The sequence below is a fragment of the Myxocyprinus asiaticus genome, chromosome 21, assembly GCF_019703515.2.
Source record: "Myxocyprinus asiaticus isolate MX2 ecotype Aquarium Trade chromosome 21, UBuf_Myxa_2, whole genome shotgun sequence".
Lineage (NCBI taxonomy): Eukaryota > Metazoa > Chordata > Actinopteri > Cypriniformes > Catostomidae > Myxocyprinus > Myxocyprinus asiaticus.
In genome coordinates, this window is record NC_059364.1 from 17,353,687 (window position 1) to 17,381,275 (window position 27,589).

The following is a 27,589-nucleotide window of genomic DNA, read 5'->3' on the forward strand; positions in this document are numbered from 1 at the left end:
ATCTTTTTTTCTAGTTTTAAATACAAAAAAAAAAAAAAATCGATGTCCCTACCCTATAGACTACACCTAAACATAACCGATAGTGTCATAAAAGCAAAAGTGAGATCATTCTGTGGTGCTTTTATGACACTTTCAGTGGACGTGTCAACTTGCGTGCTTTGGGGAGTCATTTTAATACAAGTGGTCCATCTTGGGCTAAACAGTCTTTGATTACATTAAATGTGTTTAGATGTCATTAGATTGCATTATGTGAGAAACAGAGCAAAAAATACATGTATATGAAGGGTTAATCTGCCATTTTACTAGTGATTTGTAAGAAAGTGAATAAAGCTTGTTGTTGTAGCGTATCTACTGTTTATTTCACCAGAAAACTGCTGGGATGCGTAGAATGAGGCACGTAAATCTAATTTTGCAAAAATTTAGTTATAGTAACATAATTCAAGAAGACCAGGTTGTTCTTTCATGCAATGAGAGTGAATGGTGACTCAGGCTAACATTCTGCCTATAATTCCCTTTTGTGTTCCACAGAAACTCTTAAGGGTCTGGAACAACATGAGTGTGTGTAAATGAAGACAGAATTTTCATTTTTGGTTAAACTCTTTAAGGAAGCTGAATGTCATAATAATGGAACCAGACTTTAGAATTTAAGAAATACAACCTGAAATGAAATGCTACTAATTTCTGTACTCCTGCGATATTTGTAATTTGAAAATAAGCGACTTGCTATGTACTGTACCAAAATAGGATTTTCAACATGGGCAGTCAAGCAGGGAACAGAGCAAACTCCCAGCATGAAAATTTTGATATGGTGAACAGTTTAGACATTGTTTGTGAAGAGAACATCACATTTTGCATCCACAGCAGCCAAAATCAACATCCCTAAAGATACAAAGGACCATAGTAAAGGAATAGGGGAGGTTGTGAGGTATGGCAAAAAGATGGATAGATGTTTGAAGAAGAATAAAGGGGTGATATTATGCAAGACAAAAATGACAATGTACTGTATAATATTTGTGGTAACTGGTAAGGAAGGACCAGGGATCTCCTCTGTGTAGGCCAATGTAAGCAAAGTCATCCAAGGGCCACAAGAGACCATCCATGACCAAACAAGGATTTCCTAGTCCGCCTACCTTCACCTGTTGCCAATGACTGTAAATGACTTAACACAGCTCTCAGTGTATGTGAGGTGTATGTTGGCTCTCAGGGGTGCTGTCTCCCATAGGAAGGTGATGTGGATTCTCTAGCAAACCTTCCTCTGATGTAATTAGGGCTGGGCCAGACTTGTATGGGCAAGTTGCTTAATCAGATCTCCCATGACATCTTGAATGTTTTTCACACTCGAGACCAGAGATCTGTTGCTAATTCTTCCATTTGCATCAATTCTTCATCCCTAGCAAAATGATGCAAGCATGTTATGGCAGAAGTCTTTGACAAACTCATTACTGTTTTTATTAGTATAATATCTTTTCTTCAAACCTTTAGACACCTACCTCTAACCTTTCAGACTTGTCTGAGTTGAGTCTCTGATTCTAAGGTTAATGAGGATTCCAACTTATCCTTTTGACTGTTCAAAGTTTTGTTTACAATCTTAATAACAATTATTTAAAGAATTGTAATGGTGGCATGGCCAGATTAACCATAAGTGGTTACATCACCCTCCATTTCCCTATGGAATTACTGTGGAATGAGTCACTACCATAAAATGGATGAATATGTGTTATACTATACATAGAGAAGTTTGATAGAGATTACACACAAAGTTGCTCTTGCTCTCTTTCTGCTCTGGCTCTTATAGACATTGTAAAACTACTGCACAAAAAGTAATAACTGGAAATCAGTGACCAGTATGTACTAACATGGAAACATACACCGAAATAAATTTTGCTCTGCCCGGACTGAGAAAGTCCAAATAAGTGACTGTAAAGAATGATGAGGACAAGACGGAAGCAATGCTGGCCTTATTTTAAAGAATTTAAACGGGTCAAAGTCTCATCTGAGTGTGTTATCCTTTTAACCCCTCAGAGGGCTTTTGATGGAGTCACAGACACAGAAGGTCTTACTGCAGAGTACTTAATTCTACAACCTTTATGAACAATAAAAACTTCTACAGATACTTGGGCTAAATCACAGATGAAATTCTGACCTGAAATGTAATACCAATCAAACAAACAACCAACCAAACAAACAAAGTAATAAATGGCCCAGAGAAACACAGAAATGTGTGCATATATTAAACAAAACTAGAGCTTCCATTCATACATTCACCTGAGAGTAATTTTCCTTGTTCATGGACAGCAATGCTAAGAGAAATAGTGATGCTGCTGCTCCATGTTTGGATGTGGTAGACACAGCAAGTGCAGAGAGATCAAATCAAGTCTTCTAAACATTTGGAACTGAACACTGGGGCAAACCAACAAGATCGGTGCGATTTGGAACAGAGTAGTTCATGATCAGCTCTCAGATGCTGCTGTATAAAGCAGCCCTGCTTGAGGGCAGAATTGGTGTCTTCTGGGGTAGAGTGCATGTAAAGTCTCTCATGAAGATCTCTCTGTATCCCTCATGATGCTTCTGACCCAAAGACACATTAACCTACATCATGTCAAAGCAGTAGCGTAGGCCTAAACAATAACAGTTTAGGTACAGACTAAAATGCTAACCGAAAAAAACGTTGTTTTCTCAGACATAACCACTGAAGTTGACTTAAAGTCTTTCACCTGTTTCAATAAGCCAGTACCTACAGTAGATGTTCCTAGAACTTCCAAAAGTTTCCATTTTGACATCACAATTAGTTTGGTTCCATGGCATCATATATTTCTTCGCCTCTGCCCTGTGTCTCAGAAACCAATTTCAAAAGTTCAGGAGAGGTGAAAGAAAAGTCACAGAACTCGTCCTGACTGACTGAGGGGATGGGGGAGTCATCAATGGGGGTAAGAGTGGGATCCTCTTGGGTGAAGTCTGGATCAAAGTTATTCACGTCTTCTGCAGTTTTCTGCGAGAGAAACAAACAAAAAGTTTTAGATGCAGTAACCCCGTAGACCCCGGGGCCAGGAGTGAGTAATACGTTTATGCCTTAAATGTAAAAGTCACTGGGTATATAAATAGTCATATGTGGTACCATTTGAAAGCTTGGAATATACATTTTTCACAGAATTCCATCCGTTTTTGCATTTATGTTACATAAAATAACAAGATAAGACCTGAGATCCGTGTTGCAAATGAGCACTACCCTGCAGTAATGATATAGAAATAGAACTATAAAATTTTTCCAAATAGCACTAAAATAAGGGGGTATTCACACTTGGTCACTTCATGCGTATTTACTGATCGGATTGCTATCCCATTGAATAAGCACATTCCATTTACACTTGGCCACATCAATGGCTCTCCGTCAAATGGATATAAATCCAATCTTCAATTCCTGCGCTTTATGCAAATAAAATGGTGTTCACTCCCATGATTATGTTAATGCCTGGCAGCGAATTTAAAAGATGTGATATATTAATAGATTCCAAGTGACTTTGCTCAGTGTGCGTGCATGTCTGTGTGTTTGCACTCTGTGTATATTTCCCCTCTGGGCTTCTTGAAGGTAAGACTCGTCATAGGTGATGGGTCATTCATGAACGATTCATTCATTTTGAACAAATCTTTTATATGACTTGGAAGAACAAGTAGTCTTAGAGAGTGATTCATTAATTTTGTCACAGCCACGCATGTGCAAAATCTGTGCTTGTGTTTCGTTCATTTGGCACAGGGACAACTCTGCACAGGAAACAGAACTGATTAGTTCACCTCCTGAGTCAGCCTTCGGGTATAAATTGTACACTGACAGCCGCAAAGTCTCTGTATTGCAAACAGAAGTTACTTTATGCTTCTTAATACTGCCAACAAGCGGACTGAGATGGGTTTTTTTTTCGTTTTTTTTTTTTTTTCGTTTTTTGCCCTTACAGTCACATGAAGTGTTTCTGTTCACTAATTTTAGCTTCTTTATTTCTTGCAATTCATAACTTTGTGAATATTTCTGTCATGATGTTTTTCCCATCCCATTGAATCTGGTACTAAAGAGTAATGTTTTAAACTTTGAATGACTTATCTTCTCACCAGAAAATATCAGACTACAAGAGCTATAAGGAAACCCCATATTATTTACTTGTTTATTGAGTTTATTTATTTTTCCTTCATGATGCATCCCATCGTTGTATTATTTATTTATTTATTCTTATGTTCTTGTTGGGAATAGACCCAAAATCAAGCATTAATTATTTATTAATTAATTGTACATTTGGGATAAAATATCGTGTCTACACTTCCTGCATGAAATACATGAAAATAATTAATCATGACGATTCATATGATTTTAAAAAGTCATTTATTGCCGTACTGATCACAATACAACACTGACTGTGAGCTGTAAAGAGAAAAATAATGAAAAAAGACCAGTTATTGTCATTCGTGAATGAGTGCTGAGCCTGAAGGTCACATGTCAAATGAACGAAGACTCAGATCCGAACTCCGAAGACCGACTCGGGAGGTGAACTAAACAGTTCTGTTTCCTGTAGAGCCTATGTCACATGATGAACGAAATGAACGAAATTACTTAAAAAAGATTCGTTCATTTTGCTGAGCGAGACTGGATTTTGCTGATCCAAGTCAGTGAAATTATCCGATCTTCCCATCACTACTTGTCATGCGCACGTGTTTAGTTTCAGTTTCGACAACAATCTGCATCAAGTAAATAAAAAAAAAAGTTCTGTCTCTCCTACAACTTGCATCCGTTTCATAATTTGTTATTATTTATTGCGCAATGCGAACCCGATGCAAATATTCGGTTACAGCTATTATGTTTCACATTTTCCCAATGCTGGCGTGGCACTGTTTGGGCAAAGTGAAGAGGTTTGAGTGATGGTTGAGTGATGAAGTTGGTTTGAGCGTCTTGGAGGGCATTCGCACTTGATCTTTTCACGATCGGATAGTTATCCGATCAGCAAAAACTCATGAAGTGACCAAGTGTAAATACCCTCTAAGGGGCATACAGCAAGCAAAGCCTGAATTGTAGGCTTTTAAAGACAGGATAAAATATTTATTTTCATCATAAGACTTTAAACACATACAGTTTAAGGTGTTAAAATGTGAAAGTTAGGTTAAATTCGATGATTTTAAAATGAATTTTACATTTTAAGGTGAATTTAAAACTCACAATTCTGGGCTTGAAAGGCGGTTCTAGCTCTCGACGATTAAGTTTGTCCCAGTCAATGCCAGTGAAAAATAGGTGACGGGTAACAGCACTCTCTCCGCCATCTGCAGCCACGCAACCCAGGCGGCGAGATGGATTCTTCATCAGAAACTGAGAAAAATAAAACAAAAAGTGAGATCTCGTTCTATTGAGACAGATATGTATGCATATGTTAGATGCAAACCTTTTTTTGATATGCTGCTTTTTCAAATGTTCATGAGTTAATGTTTCTAAAAACGGATTTACTAGCAAACAAATCTGAAAGTGCCCAAAAGTGAATGTTAAACAGTAAGATTAAACCCATTTCACATCAGTAATCAGAGTCTGACTATGACTATCTCCACACTAAGAGAATAGAGACAACATAACACACACTCAATCTCTTGTGGGAGGTTATGTCGAGAGTATCAATGTGCGCTATTAAATATAACTAAATTAGATTAAATCAAATCAAATTCTGCCCTCCTTCTATAGCTATATAACACAAACATGCACGTGTTCAAACACACACACACACACACACACACACACACACACACACACTCTTGGTAAATCTATTACCCTTTGGGAAGTGCAGCTGGGTACAACTCATCATCTCTAAACAGCAACAAACTGTTCAGAGGGATAATCCAGTTTTACAGAGCAAAAACATTATAAAAAATAAACCAAATCCACTGCGTGTATGGCTTCAACAAATGCAATAAATAAAGTGCTATTTAACCAACACTTGTTTAACAAACAATAGCTTCCTGTAGGTCAACTGGAAGAGCAAATTACTCGTAATACCAAGGTCACTGGTTCGATTTCCAGCTAACGAATGTACTAATAAAAATGTATAGCTGGAATACACTTATGGGATAGAAGTGTCTGCCAAATGCATAAATGTAAACGCAAACACAGCACATAACATTTGTGTTGTATGTGTATTGAATAAATGATTTACAAAATCAAGGTCATTGATGGAAAATTAAGATGACCTTCACATTTAGCTACAGAAGAACCTTCAGGACACTCTCTGTACTATGGATCAGTCATGAACTGTGCTTGGAAGGTCCATTTCTCTACTCAAAACTGATATTTCTGGTTTATCTACATCAGATTACACAGCATTGCAATAGGACTGAGGTCTGCCACTCTATAAATAGAACTCTGTTTGAGTAACTCTATTGATCGATTGAATCTTTGTTTGGCCAATGTCATGTTGGATGACCCAAATTTTAGTTTTTCATCATAGGCAGCCATCCTGACATTCAGCTGTAGAATTTCCTCGATACAACTGGGAATTACTTGGACCTTTAATAATTGCAAGTTGCTCTGAGGCGGAATAAAAATCAGCCCAAGCACTATTATAGCTCCTCCACTATGCCTCACAGTCAAACAGACATTATAGAGTAAGAACAGGCATCTGTGTGCATGTGTACATTTGATGTGAAGGCTCTTTATTTTTAGCTACAGTCATGTGAGAGCTGTGGATTGTGGATCGAGGCTAAATATAGTTACATAAGAGAGAGAGCAAAAGGGGCAGAGAGAAATCAGATGGTAGGTAATTACTGTTTGCTGATGTTCTTTGATGCATGCAAAGATCTGACACGGTTTCATTCACACCATATGCTTCTCTCCAGTTAAGATGTATAAACAATCATTGTCCATTCAAGGTGATCTACTGTGTGTCTGTATTAAGCCAGGGCTCTTAAACGACCACTGAGCAACTCACCGCTTTGAGTATGTCAACAGCACTGGCGCTCAGCCAGGATGCGTAAATGATCTCTTCGTTCAGGATGGACTCAAACAGATCATCCTCATTTTCTGCCTCAAATGGGGCGTGGCCAGATAGCATCTCATACAGAAGCACACCGAGAGCCCACCAATCAACCGAAGGCCCATACAGCATCTCCTGGAGGATCTATACGTGCATTTTAATACACAAAATTACATTTGCAATCCTGTCATACCGGATTTATACACGCATATACAAAATTACATTCACTATCAAAAATACAATCACTATCATACACACAATCTCACTCATATTTTACATAATGTAATGTATATTTATTTTTAAATATGTAATGGGTGTGTATTCTACATTGCTTAGTTGAGTTGTATCATGTGTTCTAGATTCTTTGGTATGTGATCTAATAATGTATTTTAGCATATGTGGCAGGTTCTAAAGGCCAATTCAACCTGCCCCATCAAACTCCAATAAACACGTCAGTGTGTTCACCCTGTTGGTGTTTGTTGGGGCAGTTTGACAATAACAGTTATGCTTCTCAACATTCTAAATCCAACAGCCAAGCGTGTTGGAGTTTGTTGGGGCAGTGCGAATTGGACTTAAAGGAATATTCCGGGTTCAAAACAAGTTAAGCTCAATCAACAGAAGTTGTGGCATAATATTGAATACCACATAAATGAATTTAGACTTACTCCTCCTTTTCTTTAAAAAAAGCACAAATCGAGGTTCCAGTGAGGCACTTACAATGGAAGTGAATGAGGGACAATTTTTAAATGTTTAAAATACTCACTTTTTCAAAAGTATAGCCACAACACAAAAACAATATGCGTGTTAATATGATTTTAGTGTGATAAAATTGCTTACTAACCTTTTCTGTGTAAAGTTATAGCCTGTTTTACAACTTCATTGCCATGATGATGTCAACAAACCCTAAAACCCTAAAATGACTGTCGAAATGACAATTTAAACAACTTTACAGCTCATATAATACATGAGTTTTAACAGAAGAATTAATGTGTGCTTTTATAAAAGTATACACTTCACATTTTAGTCTTTACTCCCTCTAAAAATTGGCCCCATTCACATCCATTGTTAGTGCCACACTGTAACCTGGATTATTACTTTTTTTAAAGAAAAGGAGGGACGAGTCGAAATTAATTTTTGTGGTAATCAATATTATGCTACAAATGCTGTCACTTGAGCTCAAATTGTATTGAACTCGGAATATTCCTTTAATACATTATGTGAAGAATCCTTTAATACATAATCTCTAGAATTCTGTGATGAATGTGTGGATGTGTGTGTTTAGAATGTCATGGAGTTTTTAATATCACCTCAGGAGCAATGTAATCTGGGGTTCCACAGAAGGTTCCTGTGACAACACCCTCAAACATTCCCTCCTTACACATGCCAAAGTCAGCCAGTTTACAATGACCATCCTTATCCAGCAGAACATTATCTAACTTCAGATCCCTGAAACACAAACACACATAACACTATATCCAGATTCAGAACACAACTGCATAAACACACACATGGGTTAATGATGTGATGCTAATTTTCTGTCTGGATCTATTAAATTAAATATATATATATATATATATATATATATATATATATATATATATATATATATATATATATATATATATATATATATATATATATATATATATATATACACACACACACAGTATATATTTTGTCTTATTGTGTATTCTATATATACTTTATTTTCTATTAAATTTAATTCCATTTTTATTTTTATTCAATTTGTATTTATTTATTTATTAATTATTTTTAATTATTATCTCTGTCTTGTTGCTGTATTGTATTGTTGTGCACTGGAAGATCCTGTCACCAAGACAAATTCCTTGTATGTGTAAGCATACCTAGCAATAAAGCTGATTCTGATTATTCAATAATACATTCAAAATGCAATTCACACAAAAAAGTTAGTTGAATACAAAGTTTAAAGTAATTTTGATATTTTTTCACCTAGAAAAGTAAAAAAAAAGTATCAATTAAAGCTGAATTTCTCAAAAACAAAAACAAGTGTTGGCATAAGTAGTATGGAATAATCTTTTATTATCATTTATTTTAAAAACAAATAAGCAGTGAAACACTTTTATTAAATTTTTTGTAATATTTGAATGCAGGTACCCATTCTGTTTGTGTCATGTGACACCAAAAAAAGACCCCTTTGTCTGAAGTTTTTTTTTTTTTATATATATATATATATATATAAATAAATATGAAAAGTTCAGGTCATTTTGTTCAGGTCAAATGGAGTAACCCTATGAAAACATGATATTCGTGACTCAAAAAATATTTTTTACCTTGAAAAATGCTGTAAATGTTTCTCAAAAATGTATATAAAAAAACAATATGGACACAAAGATTATATTTCTATAAATTTGAAGCATTTTAAAGTACATTTATCAACATTTTTCATTTTTATCACCTCGGACAACCTTACTTCTCAATGACCCACACAGGTCTCTCTCTATACCCTTGTAATTCAGAATAAACAGGAACCAGTAAGCAATTGTAAAAACATAAAAAATATACAATATATGTAATTTTTCAAAATAATGTTTACACTTAAAGGAAAGAAAAACAAGAAACAACAAATTTTCACCCAAAAATAAGAATTCTCTCATCATTTACTCACCCTCATGCCATCCCATATGTGTATGGCTTACTTTCTTCTACTGAACACAAACAAAACATTTTAGAAGAATATCTCAGCCCTGTAGGTCCATACAAAAAAATTTAATTTTTAAAAGCACATAAAGGCAGCATAAAAGTAATCCATAAGACTCCAGTGGTTAAACCTATATCTTCAGAAGTGATATAATAGGTGTGGGTGTGAAACAGATCAATATTTAAGTCCTTTTTTTTTTACTATAAATTATCCTCTTTGCCCAGTAGGTGGCGATATGCATGAAGAATGTGAATTGCCAAAAACAAAAGAAGAATGTGAAAGTGGAGACTGATAGTAAAAAAGGATTTAAATATTTATCTGTTTCTCACCCACACCAATCATATCACTTCTGAAGACATGGATTTAACAACTGGAGTGCATTGCATTGTTTGGACCTACAGAGCTGAGATATTCTTCTAAAAATCTTTGTTTGTGTTCAGCAGAAGAAAGAAAGTCATACACATCTGGGATGGCATGAGAGTGAGTACATGATGAGAGAAATTGTTTATTTTTTGGGGTGAGCTATCCCTTTAATGTCATAAAATTAAATTCATAGTGCATGATCACCGTTATAAAACAATGTCAATTTACTGAATTAATGAAAGCCAACACTAGCATATTTGCCCCAGAGTAACATGAGGTCATGATGACACAGGTGCCCCAGTTTAATAAAGGATCATTTGAGATTTGAGTGTCTGTGTGGATTTCAGATCAGCTCTGTGTTTCAGTGGCAGTGCTGTTTGAAGCTGTTTGAGCAGTTTTAGACTGCAGCTTTAAAGGGCTATGTAGTAAAAGGTTTGTATTAATGGAAATGCTGAGGCACGGATCAGAGTCTGGTAGTTTTAATGAATCTCAGGGGACACTGAAGTGGCAGTTTAAAAATAAAAGTAAAAACACACTTCATAGAATTCAGAGACATTAATAGAAAACAATTCTGTTGGGTGTGTGTTTGTGTGTATCTAACCTGTATACGATCCCCTTGCTGTGAAGGAATATGAGAGCAGAAGTGATTTCCGCAGAGTAGAATCTCGCTCTGTTCTCCTCAAACTTTCTGGATTTCTGAATATGAAACATCAGATCTCCTCCATTCACAAACTCCATCACAAAAAACAGACGCTCCTGTGAAAGAGCACAGAAGAAAATATAGAAATGCTGGTATATCTGTTTCAGACCCATTTCAGATGACTAAATTGCTTATAAAAAACAAAGCAAACAGTGGCTGCTCGTTTTACATGTCAGTCAGAAGATTTTATATTGGCCAGAATATTGAGCAAAGTGTACCAGATTTTATGCAAGTCAAAATTCTGGCTTTGAGAGACTAATCAATCTCTAACTGAATTTTTTTGCAACAAATAACATCTTTATTTTGCTTTTTTGTTGTTTTTTTTTTTTTTTATCAGAAACCCATGGCATGTCCACTAATGACAAAACCCATCACATTAACACTCATGGACACACACATACACACTTCAACAATCCCAAACATGGCAGGCCCTCTGAGATCATCGATTTTTACAGCCACAATGCAACACAATCTGATGTAACTTGGCCCCTATGGGGTCACGAGGGTGCTTTGTATGTCGCTCACGTGTGAACGGTTTACAAGACTGATTGTGTGTGTCAGGGCTGTGAAGTACAGAAGACAAACTGGTTCATAAATTCTTCTTCTCATTAAAAACACACGAACACATGCATGTACATGGTAGCGAGACCTTGAGGATGTTCCTGCACATACATGTTCATGTGGACTCTGCAGTAATAAATCCAGAGAGGTCATCATGTCAGATCTGTTCTGCTCGACTGAACGTCTAAGTCTTTAAATCCTTTTGCAAGCTGTGCCAAATGTCCCCACAAGCATAACAAAACCTGATATTACCTACACTGTGGGCACCAGCCAACAGTTGCCATAAGGAAAATGGTTGAATAAACATACTAAAAAATTTAAATCTTAAAATTTCTTAATGAAAATATAAAAGTGCAAAAAGGTTTATGTAAGCATTAGGGTTAGAGGACAGAAAATATAATTAATTCTGTTTAAAAACAACAGAAGTCAATGAAATGTCCCCACCATGAACATGTGTGTTTAGTTCTCAATAAAGCCTTGTGTACACTTAATGTAAAGTAAAATTACTCTACATTAAGTGAATATAAGGTTTTGCCATTTTACATCACATTCAACACTGAAAACACTGATCTTAATGTAAGATTACAGATGTTACAGTGTGTGTGCGTGCGTGTGCACGCACGTGTGTGTGTGTGTGTGTGTGTTGCGTCAATTGGGTATCAATGACTATAAAAGCTTTAAAGACTATTTTAGACTTCTAACGATTCTACAGGCTTCAAGAGAAACACACGCAAGCAGATTACAGCTGACCTCTAACCTTTCACAACACAGAGAAAGAGAGCGACAATACACATACATTGAAAATGCAGTGTAAAGTGTTAACCAGATTTACATGTACTAATGAAGCTCAACCTGTGCTTAATTTTCTAGTGCCCCCTACTGAAGGTTCTACAAACCACTGGTTTTGCTTCAGGATTCAGATTATACATTGAACATCGAGTGGTAACCCTACATAACAATATTTATCATACAAAAGTAACAAAAGCATCCTTAAAATAAAACATGAAATGTATTAATAATATAATGGGTGGGCCTGGGTAGCTCAGCGAGTAAAGACGCTGACTATCACCACTGGAGTCGCAAGTTCGAATCCAGGGCGTGCTGAGTGACTCCAGCCAGGTCTCCTAAGCAACCAAATTGGCCCGGTTGCTAGGGAGGGTAGATTCACATGGGGTAACCTCCTCGTGGTCGCTATAATGTGGTTCGCTCTCGGTGGGGCGCGTGGTGAGTTGTGCGTGGATGCCGCGGAGCATAGCGTGAAGCCTCCACACGCGTTTATGTCTCCATGGTAACGCGCTCAACAAGCCACATGATAAGATGCGCAGATTGGCGGTCTCAGATGTGGAGGCAACTGAGATTTGTCTTCCACCACCCGGATTGAGGTGAGTCACTATGCCACCATGAGGACTTAGAGCGCATTGGGAATTGGGCATTCCAAATTGGGGAGAAAAAGGGGAGAAAATAAAAAATAATAATAATAATAATAATATTTTAATGGAATGCCTATTAATTTAATGAATATTACAATAGTCCCAACAATGTCAACATTCTTAAAGGAATAATTAAGAAGTTAATAAGTGTGGATGAGAAAAGGATCAATATTTAAGTCCATTTTTACTTAACATTTCTTTCCTGCCCAGTAGGTGGCGATATGCACAAAGAATGCAAATTGCCCAAAACAGAAGAAGAATGTGAGCGTGAACTTGAAAGAGTAGATTGATAGTAAAAAAAAACACTTAAATATTGATCTGTTTCTCACCTCCACCTATTATATCGCTTCAGAAGATATGGATTTAACCACTAGAGTCATATTGATTACTTTAATGCTGCATTAATGTGCTTTTGGAGCTTTAAAATTTGTGTACCCATTCACTTGAATTGTATGAACCTACAGAGCTGAGTTATTCTTCTAAAAATATTTGTTTGTGTTAAGCAGAAGAAAGAACGACATGCCCTCATGCCATCCCAGATGTGTAAGTAAATGATGAGAAAATTTTCACTTTTGGGTGAACTATCCCTCTAGCATGAAATAAGCTGTCTAGGAAAGCTGACAATAGTGTAAATGTGTAAAACATGGCAGAAGTGTGATTTCCCAGGCATTCAATGCATGGAACAAACACCGGGCCAAATACTGTAGCAGTATTAGCCATATGCAAAATGACAGTTCAAACAGTTTGATTGGTTGCATGTCCTTTGATATCAACAACAAAAGATACGGCATATACACCTTGATAAGCAAATAGATGCAAAAAATGTTCCTCCATTTTAAAAGTTGGTAAGCCTATTTATTTTGTACTACTTATTTGTTTTGTACAACTGCACTTATATGGTTAGCAACATTCTATAATTTGCATTTAGCATTGTTTTTCCTCTGCTGACCCTATCAGAACAGTGCTGTGATATAATCTTGGGTCATGACTCACCAGTTGAGAACTATTCCTTTAAACTACATGGCCACATTCAGAGAACAGCTTGAGACTAGCCTTTCAAACATCAGTACAGGTACAGTATGTGTGTGTGTGTGTGTGTGTGTGTGTGTGTGTCTCACCGGTGTCTGGAAGCAGCAGTAGAGCTGAGTGAGGTAAGGATGAGAAGATGCGAGTGTTAACACTCGTTTTTCTGTCATAGTGCACTCCACATCATCATCCTGCAGAATGATGTCTTTCTTCAAGACCTTCACTGCAAACACCCGATCAGAACAGTTTAACCGGACCAGCATCACCTAGAAACACACAACACAAACAGTGTGAAAGAGCATGCTGCATTGTTTCTTTATTTTGCACACTATATGCCTGTTCACATCAAGTCAAAAATTACAGCAGGATAATATTTTATAATGAAACACTGTTTCACCCTTAAAATGTCCAAAAGCCTAAACATCCTAAATCCTAAAGAGTGTCGGTTGATTTTAACCCCACCAGAAAATACTTACCGACCACTAAGATATTAACTTTTGGGTCATTTTGCATAAAAGCAAGTGAATCTTGATTGTCAGAAATGTATGATTTTGCATGAAAGTGAGTGATTGAATGCATTTCACTTTCGTTCAAGTATACAATTTGTTTTTCAGAGAATGACAAAAATGCATGATTCATGAGCCATGATGAATACTTTTTATCAAAACAATTGTTTGCAAACTTTTATGCTATTTATTCACATTGGAGGTGGTGAGAACAAGAATAATTCTTTCACACAGACCTTGCCGAAGCTGCCTTTCCCCAACACTTGCAGGAGTGTGAAGTTTGAGACTCCCAACTTTTGACTCTTCTCTTGGTTAGATTCCCCTCGATATCCTCTCACACTCAACGTCCGGGACTGAAAGTCCAAACCTGCAGGACCCTAAGAAGAGAGAAAGGCATCATTCACTTTCTTTCAATGGAAAAAAATAAATAAATATATACATATATAGTAAGACGAACATACTATATATGTTAAATAACATACAAAATAACAGAATTTTCATTTTTGGGGGGGGTGAACTATCACTTTAACTTGTTTAATAATAATCAATTTTATCATTTTGGTATTTATTTTTTGTGTATGGTCTTTTGTTACTTTTCTTAACCCTCCTTTTGCGTTCAGAATCTGCATACACCTTTTGCATGGAATTCAAGCTTATAAATCATTCATAACCTGATGGTTTTCATCTAAATTGATTTTTAGAAATAATAAGTGTATAAATTCTTTGACATTTCAAAACATGCATACAGCAAAACCAGCAGTGTAATGTACAATTTCTGTAAAATTGTATATTTTTTTATATTTACATTTATTTTATGTGAGAATTACTAGTAATTTGAATGAATTTCCTATTATAACTGCTCAAAGAGTTTTTGAAACCAACATATTCTTTTTTTTTTAACCTAACATCATCAAAACAATTTTACAACTCAAGTATACACCATTATTAATACTTCTTTACTATGTTTTTAAGCTAAATCTATTCGATTTACTTGCATGTACTGCCAAATGTTGATGCGCGAGTATGTTGCAAGCTGGTTCGGGATCAAATGGCTGCATAGTAAAATGTGGACAATTTCCTATTTAAATAAAAATTTTACGAAAATAATTATGTGCATTTTTATAGTCTTGACAAAGTCACAAAGTTTTGTTTCTGTGCTAAAAACTATGTTGTATTTAAAAATTACAATCTACCTCTCCCAGGTCAAAAATGACCTGAACGAAATAGGAGGGTTAATATTTGTATATCGTTTTGTATTATTTTCATTGTATGAAGGCAATCTGCGAATACATTTTGCAATACAAATATAAAGTTATTTGTGATGGCAATAATGCACAAACAGATTTTTCAATTTTTGAAAGATTATGTACACATGAGTATATGTAATGTACCAGTGTGTTGCGTTTGGTCATTCCTCCTGGTTGGAGACCCATTTCTGCCAGTTTATTGGCCAGATCTACGTTGTTAACTCCACAGTTCGGTGCAACATTTCCCTTACAGCGGATATGGACATTCATCTTACAAACTACAAGCATAAAACCACAATGCACAAAATGAGTAGCAAAAAACACTATCAATAAGATCGATGTGTGGATTACTGATGACCTAAATGAGGAGACAGAATGAGAGAGGAGTACTTTTACAGTGTAGTCCCTGTCGTATGAGGCCCCAAAGCAAAGAACCACAGTGGTCACAGAAGGTAGGAACCTTATAATTGTGGATGTTGAACTTATGGGGAATGTTTATACTGAAACCCTGATTTGTAGTCTGAAAAGAAATGAAACAAAAACATAGGGTGAAAATCTGTGTAGAAAATATCAGCAGCTTCTTTCCTGGCCAGCAGGTGGAGAAACAGCCTTTGTGTTCATAAGGACAGAGTCAGAAGTCATTTCAATAATATAATACACAATTGAGAATGGGTTGAGAGAAAATGATGAAGTTTGTCTTTGTGTGTTTCTCTATAAATGCAGGGGCGAGATTTCTAAAAATGACTAGAGATGAACAGCAAAATCCCCACAGGGGCTTGTGTGTTAGAGAGTGTGTGTGTGTGTGTGGTTTACGAGGACATTTTTTTAGGTTACAAACTGGTAATTACAAGGGTATTATGCTATAAATGTGGTTTATGAGGACATTTCTAGTGTCCCCATAATTCAGATCGCTTAAAAAAAAAAACAATAAAAAAAAAAAAAAAACATACTAAATGTTTTTTTGAAAATGTAAAAATGCAGAACATTTTTTGTAAGGTTTAGGTTTAGGGGTAGGGTTAGGGGATAGAATCTATAGTTCGTACAGTATAAAAAATGTCTGTGGAAAGTCCTCATAAGGATAGCCGCACCAACATGTGTGTGTGTGTGTGTGTGTGTGTGTGTGTGTGTGTGTGTGTGTGTGTGTGTGTGTTACCTGTTCCTTTGCAGGTTTCTTCATGCGTGGACAGACTGTAACCACAAACTGATGACATCGCTTGTGTACAACACAGGTGCACACTGTTATGCACACACAAACACACACATTTGTTAATAATCTAGACCACAACCAGTTTAATACAGATCATGAATTATTGATTTATAGAGAAAATGTCTACTAACCTTGACATTGGTATCCTTGTTTCCCAAATACACCCCTTAAAACACACAAACACAAACATCAAGTTGGATGTAACTCACTCACATTGTGTTTGTGCACATATTTCCCTGTAAAGCACTTTTTAAACACTGTTTTAAACAAAAACTGAAATTACTATAAAAGTACAAGTTAATTGTAATTATTAAATGTTACGTTATGTAATGTAGTTCTACATAAAATATTAAAAAAATATATATATTTTTAAATGTCCGACAGAATTCATTTGTTGTCACGTGGACAAAATTTTTTATTTAAAAAGTTCAGCTACCACAGATTAAACTATACCTGACATTCTACAATGTTTTGGTTTTTACCAATTACTAATTTGTCATTTAAATAAAGCTGATGTTAAAAGCAACTTACAGTACACTTACTGTAGAGTTACAGGGAAAGTCCCCCAGTAAAAACCTGAGGTTAAGTGTCTTGAACAATGGCACATAGCTAGTGGATAAACCCACATTGGCTCAGAACCTATACGCTTTCAGCTACTAGCCAAGTTACCAGACCACTACACATTTTCCACTGCGTGTTTCAAAAACCTCACAGAGGATTGGTTCACCAATAAATTAAACAGCAATCATAGGTCATCAGCTATTGTAATTCTTGAAAATATCTCCTTTTGTGTTCCAGTAGAAGAAAGAAAGTCATATGGTTTTGGAATGACATGAGGGTGAGTAAATAATGCCAGAAGTTTCATATTTGGGTGAACGATTTACTGTACGTATCCGTTAAAAGCAAACTACCATATAAACTCTTTGCAGTGGAAACAGAACGTCGGCTGTTTAAGGAAGGTCGACATAAACTTGTGTCCATTGACTTGGTGGATTCTCCTTCGAACTGCCTGCTGCCGTTTTCGGTTGAATTCCTTGTAGGGACGTGTGTTTCCTGCAGCATCCTCTATAAAATAAATAAATAAATAAATAAAATAAAAAAGGAAGGAGAGAGCATAATTATTATAGTATAGAGGAACAAGGCAACATCAGAAATATGCAAATGAACACATATTTCCTGCAATAACACTCTGTTGACTGTGTGTGTGGAAAAGAGTGATAAATGAGCCCCCTGGTTTACTGGTATTAAGTCTGGTCTATTCTCTGCAGGCCTAACCACAGCACTTGAAAGGAAGCCTGTTACACTCCCCCCTACACAGTGGGTGTGCAATTCACACATAAGATATTTTGACAGATGTAGACTAAAAACAAATTTGACCAAAGGTGGCATTGTGTGTGTTGGTGGGGCACTGCAATATTAATGTGCTGACAAAATACAATTATGGTAACAGTTTAAAAAAAAGAGTAAATACATTATACACAAGTGCACCAATATTTCCACAGCAAAAGGCGATAAATTAGGATGACTTTTTGCACACACTCAACATACAGTGTAGCACATGTGTGTGATGGCCTAGAGAATGTAATCCTTCAAGAAGATCTTTATATTTTAATTTTTAACACAATAAACAGGTCCAGTTTTATCTGTGCTAAGCTGAAGTGGCTCTCCATTGCTTTCTGACTAAAGCCAAACTGATTGTTGAATGATTGCTTTAAAATGGAACTTACTAGAAGATTTAATTTCTATTTTTGCATAAGTGAGTTAAATGAAAGCATTTGTTTGCTTGTCTTTTAACAAGTAAAACTACAGTACAATATATAAGTTTAAAATCCATTTTTAATACAAAAAAAATATCTACAACTGATTCTGAGTGGACTTGAAAAACCTTAAAGAGTGTCAGCAGAATAAAATTTTCTCAGAGGACTAGAATACCGCAGTCCAATAAAATGTGTTTGTTAAATAAAAGAGAGACAGAGAAAGAAAGGGAGTGTTAGGGAGAGTTAGAGAGACAATGTGAGAGTGACTTACCATCTGTAAATGAGCCTGTGAGAGTAACCAGGATGTAAACCTTACCCTCAGGTTCAAGGTCAACCTAAACACAAACAAAACCAGTTATAAATAGACAATAATAACTTTAAATTAGATGTTGGGGATTAATTATCAAAAAAGTGATCAGTTAAAAGTTGACACATACGCATTAATAAACACTGTAATAATAAACAAATGGAACAATATGGGAACTGCAAATCAAACCAGTTTTATATATTAGCTTCTTCAAGGTAGCCAACCTTTGCCTAGATTACAGATCTGTACACTCTGGGAATTATCCCAACCAACTTCATAAGGTATCCCCCTGGGATGCTTTTTAAACAGTATTGAAGGAATTCTGTATATACACTCACTGAGCACTTTATTAGGAACACTATGGTCCTAATAATGTGCCCAACATGGTTTTCTGTTGTTTTTGCCCATCCGGCTCAATGTTCAACATGATGTGCATTCTGAAAAAAGCTATTCTGCTCACTATAAATGTACATAGTGGTTATCTGCATTATCATAGCCTTTCTGTCAGCTCGAACCAGTCTGGCCATTCTCCGTTGACCTCTCTCATCAACAAGTTGTTTCCATCTGCAGAACTGCCACTCACTGGATGTTTTTTTGTTTTTGGCACTGTTCTGAGTAAACTCTAGAGGTATGAAAATCCCAGGAGACCAGCAGTTACAGAAATACTCAAACCAGCCCATCTGGCACCAACAATCATGCCATGGTTGAAATCACTGAGATCAAATTTTTTCCCCATTTACATTTATGCATTTTGGCAGATGCTTTTATCCAAAGTGACTTACAGTGTCCTTATTACAGGGACAATCCCCCTGGAGCAACCTGGAGTTAAGTGCCTTGCTCAAGAACACAATGGTGGTGGCTGTGGGGATTGAACCAACAACCTTCTGCTTACCAGTTCAGTGCTTTAGTCCACTACACCACCCCCCCATTCTGATGGTTGATGTGAACATAAATTGAAGCTCCTGACCCATATCTGCATAATTTTATGCATTGCACTGCAGCCACACGATTGGCTGATTAAATAATCTCATTAATAAGTAGGTGTACAGGTGTTCCTAATAAAGTGCGCAGTGAGTGTAAATAGGAATTTAATATATATATATATATATATATATATATATATTGGGCACTTGCTGTCTGTTTTCCCTTCACTATCCAGTCCAAATTACCTATATAAAAATTAATAAATACTATATTTTAGTTTTGCAAAGAAATTCATATATAGACAATTTATTTTTGTCTACAAAACTACTGTCAAGCATTTAAGCATCAATGTTATGATCAAAAGGTTTTAAAGATTGAGAAATAAATGAAATCAAGTATGTTCAAACTTTTGACTGGTACTGTATAACAAGACAAAGCACACAAACTGAAGGCAAGATCTCTGAGAAATGCAACCAATCATGCAACCAATTCTGCTCACTAAACATTTTACCCTACTGAAAACGTAAATGAATTTGGGCAGAAGCTTAATATATAAGCTGGACTGTATAGCAAAAAGGAGAAGCGTGAGAATGGAATAAAAGACCCAGAAATGGAAAGAGCGAGCGAGAAGTAAAGGGGGGCGTTTATGAGCCTGTGGTAAAATGCAGTTTGTAGAAAACCAACTTTATTGGCATGTGTAGGCCTGCATGTCATACATAACTAAAACCTTTGTGTGTGTGTGTGTGGGTGGGTGTGTGTGTGTTGTGTGTGTCAGGCTGTCTCATCTTCATAACACACCACTCCCATTTTACATACTTTTGATGCTAGTTTCACTGACTGAGAAAGAAAAACATAACAGAAACTGTTGGATTCCTAAAGGCAGTTCCCATATACAGTAGGAAACAGGCACACACACACACACACACACACACAGAGGAACACAGTACTGTTTTGAACAGTATGTTTCGCTACATGCCATCTGTCCCAAAAACCTCAGGCTCTACACACACACAGGAGACTGAAGCTTGGCACAGAACACCCACAGCACAGACAGAATATAGGCAGAGTATCATTAATTAGCAGTTATGTGATCTGTAGTTGCAGATACAATAAAAAACCCATTTGTGAGATAAATGAAATGTTCACACTTTTTTAAATTTTTACACATTATTTATGAATGTCAATGTTTGGCCTTTAAAGTGTGACACTGGTGTCAAAGTAAAAAAAAAAAGTATCATTATATGAACTCTATAATTTATACAACACAACGACTGTCCTGTACTGACTAATTAGTGCACACTTCAGTCTTATGCCCAGACCCTCTAGATTCTCATGAAACTTGTCAAGAAAATGTCCTGTTCATATTTAACCCCAAATCAATAAAAATAAATAAATAAATAAATATGACATTTTATTTTGGATAAAGAAAATGAGGCCTACATATCATCAGGATCATTAAGATTGCATTGTGATAATTTTCAGGACACTTGAGCACATTTGTACCCCCAATTCTCATTGCTATAACACGTCCAGACCGATTTACTTGTTTCTATTCCCATTGTTTTTATTGATGATTCTCATTACCATAACACAGTAATTTTTCAAATGTATTACTGTACAAAAGAAGCTGTTGTGCAATGATTTAAAAAAAATAAAAATAATAAATGACAGTGTCAAGTGAGTACAACTGTGATGTACCCTCACTGAGCACTTTATTAGGAACACCTGTACACTTATTTATTCATGTGATTATCTAATCAGTCAACAGTGGTAGCAGTGCAATACATAAAATCATGCAGTAGTTAGCAGAATAGCATCTCAGAATGCACAACACGTCAAGCCTTGAGGCGGATGGGCTACAACTGCAGAAGACCACGTCGGACACTTTATTAGGACCACAGTGTTCCTAATAAAGTGCTCAGTGTGTGTATAAATATTTAAATACATTTTTTTAAATCACATTGTAATAATGACCATCCTTTTTTGCATTGCGGTAATCAGAATTAGGGGGTAAAATGTGTGTAACCGTCTTGAGAATAATGACCCTAAAAATAGGCCTAATTTTTTATATGCAATATATGATTCTTTATAACTGTTTCTATTGATTTTGAAGTTAAATAGGACCAGGACATTTTCTTGGCAGGTTTCATGAGAATCACCCTCCCGTTTTTCCCAGGATAGTTCTTTATTTGAAACCCTTTTCTCACGTGCCCCAACTTAGCTGTCACTAATAAATAATGACTTATTTACTTACATCAAAGGCATTTGAAACTAGCTTGAAACTGAAAAGTAGCTTAAATGACATTTTAAGCAATGATAAAACTGTCCAGCAGTGTGACATGCTACACTGTATCTACATCAAAAAAATGACACATATTGGGTAATTATTATACATGCAGTTTTTATAAGATCATATTAATATTTGTACTTTTTAAAAATGCATTTTTCATACAACAGGACTATTTAAGTAAACTGTGAAAAAAAACACTTTCCCTTATGCATATACAGTTGTGCTCAAAAGTTTGCATACCCTGGCAGAAATTGTGGCATTGATTTTGAAAATATGACTGATCATGCAAAAAAAACTGTCTTTTATTTAAGGATAGTGATCATATGAAGCCATTTATTATCACATAGTTTTTTGGCTCCTCTTTAAATCATAATGGTAACAGAAATCACCCAAATGGCCCTGATCAAAAGTTTACATACCTTTGAATGTTTGGCCTTGTTACAGACACACAAGGTGACACACACCGGTTTAAATGGCAATTTAAGGTTAATTTCCCACACCTGTGGCTTTTTAAATTACAATTAGTGTCTGTGTATAAACAGTCAATGAGTTTGTTAGTTCTCACGTGGATGCACTGAGCAAGCTAGATACTGAGCCATGGGGAGCAGAAAAGTACTGTCAAAAGACCTGCGTAACAAGGAAATGGAACTTTATAAAGATGGAAAAGGATATAAAAAGATATCCAAAGTACTGTTCAATCACTTATTATGAAGTGGAAAATTCGGGGATCTCTTGATACCAAGCCAAGGTCAGGTAGACCAAGAAAGATTTCAGCCACAACTGCCAGAAGAATTGTTCAGGATACAAAGAAAAACCCACAGGTAACCTCAGGAGAAATACAGGCTGCTCTGAAAAAAGATGGTGTGGTTGTTTTAGGGAGCATAATACAATGATACTGGAACAAAAATGAGCTGCATGGTTGAGTTGCCAGAAAGAAGCCTTTACTGCCCCAATGCCACAAAAAAGCCCGGTTACAATATGCCCGACAACACCTTGACACGCCTCACAGCTTCTGGCACACTGTAATTTGGAGTGACGAAACCAAAATAGAGCTTTATGGTCACAACCATAAGCGCTATGTTTGGAGAGGGGTCAACAAGGCCTTTAGTGAAAAGAATACCATCCCCACTGTGAAGCATGGTGGTGGCTCACTGATGTTTTGGGGGTGTGTGAGCTCTAAAGGCACGGGGAATCTTGTGAAAATTGACTGCAAAATGAATGCAGCATGTTATCAGAAAATACTGGCAGACAATTTGCATTCTTCTGCATGAAAGCTGCGCATGAGACGCTCTTGGACTTTCCAGCACGATATTGACCCTAAGCACAAGGCCAAGTTGACCCTCCAGTGGTTACAGCAGAAAAAGGTGAAGGTTCTGGAGTAGCCATCACAGTCTCCTGATCTTAATATCATCGAGCCACTCTGGGGAGATCTCAAATGTGCGGTTCATGCAAGACGACCAAAGACTTTGCATGACCTGGAGGCATTTTGCCAAGACAAATGGGCAGCTATACCACCTGCAAGAATTTGGGGCCTCACAGACAACTATTACAAAAGACTGCACGCTGTCATTGATGCTAAAGGGGGCAATACAGAGTATTAAGAACTAAGGGAATGCAGACTTTTGAACAGGGGTCATTTCATTTTTTTCTTTGTTGCCATGTTTTGTTTTATGATTGTGGCATTCTGTTATAACATACAGCTGAATATGAATCCCGTAAGAAATAAAAGAAATGTGTTTTGCCTGCTCACTCATGTTTTCTTTAAAAATGGTACATATATTACCAATTCTCCAAGGGTATGCAAACTTTTGAGCACAACTGTATACACTTATAATTTTTTCTTTTTACCTAAAATCTTGATGTTGATTAAAAATCAAATAAAAAAATCATGTTATTTGATAACTACACAGTTGTTTAATAGATGGACAAATGTTTATATTTGTCAGGACATGTAAAAACAGGATGACTGGTCATCCTGAAACTAAAGTTCCTGTGCAGAGACATTTTTGGGAAAGGAGAACTAATACACTTGGGCTAAACATAAAGTTATGAGAAGACATTCATCACTTCTGCTGAAGACAAGCACATTGTCAAATGAGAATTTACAGAATGCATGTTGGGCCTGGTCACTAAGATGCTGACCCAAGAGATTTAAAACTCCTATGCTGCACAGCTGTCCAAATCATTGTGTGTATCTGCAGCAGTAGAGTTAGCTGGCTGACACTAGTTTAGAGGGTTAGTGTGCAGACATGGAAATTGTGTTGTATGACCACAGAATATGCTGGAGCCACAGAGCAAGATGTTCAGCTTCCACCAACCTACAAATACAGACTGAGAGGTGAGATATCAAACTCTGTGTCCAAGCTGTCTTGACTGACTCTGCATTAGGCCTAACTTCCTGCGCTTAACCACTGACTGCGCATCAGCTTTATGAATATTTTATCAGAGTCTAAGGCTGCAGTCAAAAACCTGATTCTGGAACAGCGAGCAATGCACTGATGGACTTGTGGGCGTAAGTGTGAAGCCACATTTAAAATTATCTCACTCATAATCGCACTGCAGTTCTTCTGGTCACACACACAGAGGAAACACAAAACAGCACAAAACAGTACTCAACAAAAAAGTAAAACAACGCACAATACAACAGAATAGAATAGAACAGAACAAAAACAGAAGAACATAATACATCAGAACAAAACAGACAAAACACAATAAAACTGAACAAAACAAAAAGTACACTATACACTACAACAGACAAAACAAAACAACAATATCCAAAAACACAATGCAATACAACAGGTTACAATGAAACAAAGGAAAACAACACAATACAAAACAAAATAATTGAAAAGAAAAATGGCTTTAACAGAACAGGACACCATACAAAGAGCACAGCAAGAACTCTATCTGCTGTGCTCACACATTAGCACAGCATCATATCCACAAAAGACATTGAGGTGGATACATTCTCCCCAGTATTCAGATTAGTGGTCAATCAATATGGACTGTTTAATGGCCGGTTCTTAAACTTTTACATTTGGTATCTCACAATCTTGAATATTTGGTTGCATAACAATAGCATCAAACAGAAAATCCCCTTATCTGCCACCTCTCTAGTTCCAAACACAATATTAAAGTGTTAATTCACCCAAAAATGAAAAACTCTCATCATTTACTCACCCTCATGCCATCCCAGATGTGTATGACCTTCTTTCTTCTGCAGAACACAAACAAATATTTTTAGAAGAATATATCAGCTCTGTAGGTCCATACAATGCAAGTGAATGGTGGTCAGAACCTTGAAGGTCCAAAAAGCACATAAAGGCAGCAGACAAATCGCCAGTGGTTAAATCTTTGTCTTCAGAAGCAATATGATAGGTATGGGTGAGAAACAGATCAATATTAAAGTCTTTTTTTTTTTTACCACAAATTCTCCTCCCTACCCAGAAGGTGGAGATATGCCCAAAGAATGCAAATCGCCAAAAACAAAAAACAAAACAAAGAAGAAAGAGAAAGTTGACATTTATAGTAAAAATGGACTTTATCTGTTTCTCTCTCACACTTATATAGCTTCTGAAGATGTGGATTTAACCACTGGAGTCTTATATTGATTACTTTTCTGTGCTTTTTTTGAGATTTAAAATTGTGGCCACCATTTACTTGCATTGTATGGACCTACAGAGCTGAGATATTTTTCTAAAATCTTTATATTTGTTCAGCAGAAGAAAGAAAGTCATACACATCTGGAATGGGATGAGGGTGAGTAAATGATGAGAGAATTTTCATTTTTGGGTGAACTATCCCTTTTAGTATTAGTATTTGCATGTGTTCAGTTTACTGACAGTTTATGATCCAAAACTATTATGTCTAGTTGTCTTCGACATGAACCTTAGTGTATATTAGTTATGTACAAACAAAAAACAATGCTGAGTTGTTTAGTTTAACCATCAATAAAGTCCACAACTCTTTTCATTATATAAAGTATAACAGGACCGTAATTCCATCTTCAGCTGTACACTGTCTACAACGCTTAAAGGAATATTACAGGTTCAATACAAGTTAGGCTCAATCGACAGCATTTGTGGCATAATATTGATTACCACAAAAATGTATTTTGTTTTGCCCCTGACTTAAAAAAAGAAAAAGAAAAAGAAAATCTGGGTTAAAGACAAAGAAGCATTTACAATGGAAGTGAATGGGGCCAAACGGCAAACGTTAAAATACTCACTGTTTCAAAAGTATAGCCACAAGATATACACAACATGAGTGTTAACATGATTTTAGTGTGATAAAATCACTTACTAACCTTTTCTGTTTAAAGTTATAGCCAATTTTACAACTTCATTGCCATGACGATGTTGTGTTAACAATCCCGAAAACCCTAAAATGACTGTCAAAATGACAATTTAAACAACTTTACAGCTCAAATAATACATGACTTTTAACAGAAGAATTAATGTAAATGCTTTTATTAAATTGTGAGTTTCACATTTCTGCCTTTAAACCCTCTAAATTTGGCCCCATTCACTTCCATTGTAAATGCCTCACAGTAACCTTAAATTGGGATTTTTTTAAAGAGGGAGGGAGTCGAAATATTTTTTGTATCAATCAACATTAGGTTTCACCAAAAATGCGTAATTGTGCTTAACAACACGAATCAATGCAAAACAATACAACAACAAAGGTCATATCAAATCTCCACCAAATGAAAGCATATCAGTTTCCACAAACTTTGGATAAACTTCTGATCTGTGATCAGGTGTGTGAGAGATAAAGAAAGGGGACAACGTTCCTCACCCATCCTTCAAAAGACTCCTCTGTGTTTGTACTTTTCATCAGATCATCAAACTGGATGGTACAGTTGGCCACGAAGTCATCATACCCGATCGGTGCGTCATGGAAAACAGCCAACTCTACGTGCTTGCCGTCGTTCACATGAACGGAGAACTCCTCATTGTAAGTGGGCATGCTGGTTTTCTGCTTAGTGTGCGTCTGTCCAATCTTATACTCGTCCACTTTCACTACGATGTACGGGTCCAGAGTCTGGCTCGCCTTATTGAACATCATGGAGTGGCGCATCGAGGTGGTCGTGGGCTTCAGGTCCACCGCTTCGCCTATGCGCAACTTAAGATACCCGTTAAACTTCATCGTGTCTTTCAAGTGGAGCCTTACAAATCTAAGCCTAACTAGCTTAGTGAATGTATGGCATTGTAATGGAGAAAAGGAAAATGCTCAAATGCACACCAGGTAGAAAGCCTCCGCATCTATGCATCAAACGCACTGAATAAACAAATGGTGTTATTAACAACAACGACGCTCTCTCTCTCTCGCAGGTACAAATGAATCCTGACCCACACCGGTTCGCGTTTCAGACCTTCTGTCTGTGCAAATAAAAAAAGAATCCATTAGAAGTTATAGGCAGTCGTGATGGACAGGTCTTTATGTGAGCAGAAGACAATAAGGCGCTGTTTTTAAACACCTGCTTTGCGGAAGAACTTAAACGAGTGCACAGAAAGGGGAAGTGAAGGGGTTTACGCTTGATTACACGTCTGTCTCGCTCAAGGGATTCAATCACAACAATAAAGGTCCCTATCGCGCTCTG

At 36.4% G+C, this 27,589-nt stretch overlaps 1 protein-coding gene across 1 annotated transcript; it reads right to left on the bottom strand.

Moving 5' to 3' along the window:
- Positions 1-939: 939 nt before the first annotated feature.
- On the bottom strand, positions 940-27,484 carry LOC127412085 (protein kinase C eta type-like). Its single transcript, XM_051648135.1, has 14 exons — positions 26,785-27,484; positions 18,738-18,801; positions 17,621-17,774; positions 16,841-16,875; positions 16,656-16,738; positions 15,893-16,022; positions 15,647-15,780; positions 14,492-14,632; positions 13,842-14,015; positions 10,634-10,788; positions 8,297-8,435; positions 6,945-7,133; positions 5,195-5,341; positions 940-2,989 (listed from the first exon to the last, which is right to left on the bottom strand). Exons 1-14 carry the CDS (start codon positions 27,133-27,135, stop codon positions 2,786-2,788), a joined length of 2,100 nt encoding a protein of 699 aa, XP_051504095.1. The 5' UTR covers positions 27,136-27,484; the 3' UTR covers positions 940-2,785.
- Between the last annotated feature and the right edge of the window lie 105 nt (positions 27,485-27,589).

What these genes read in the sequence shown, in the direction of transcription:
- LOC127412085 (XM_051648135.1), bottom strand. Translation starts at nt 27,135, where the DNA reads ATGAAGTTTAACGGGTATCTTAAGTTGCGCATAGGCGAAGCGGTGGAC. An exon ending in AGGAGTCTTTTGAAGGATGG is followed by an intron (nt 18,802 to 26,784) that starts GTGAGGAACGTT and finishes GTTTGTGTTTAG; the next exon opens with GTTGACCTTGAACCTGAGGG. An exon ending in ACAGGGACTACACTGTAAAA is followed by an intron (nt 15,781 to 15,892) that starts GTACTCCTCTCT and finishes TTATGCTTGTAG; the next exon opens with TTTGTAAGATGAATGTCCAT.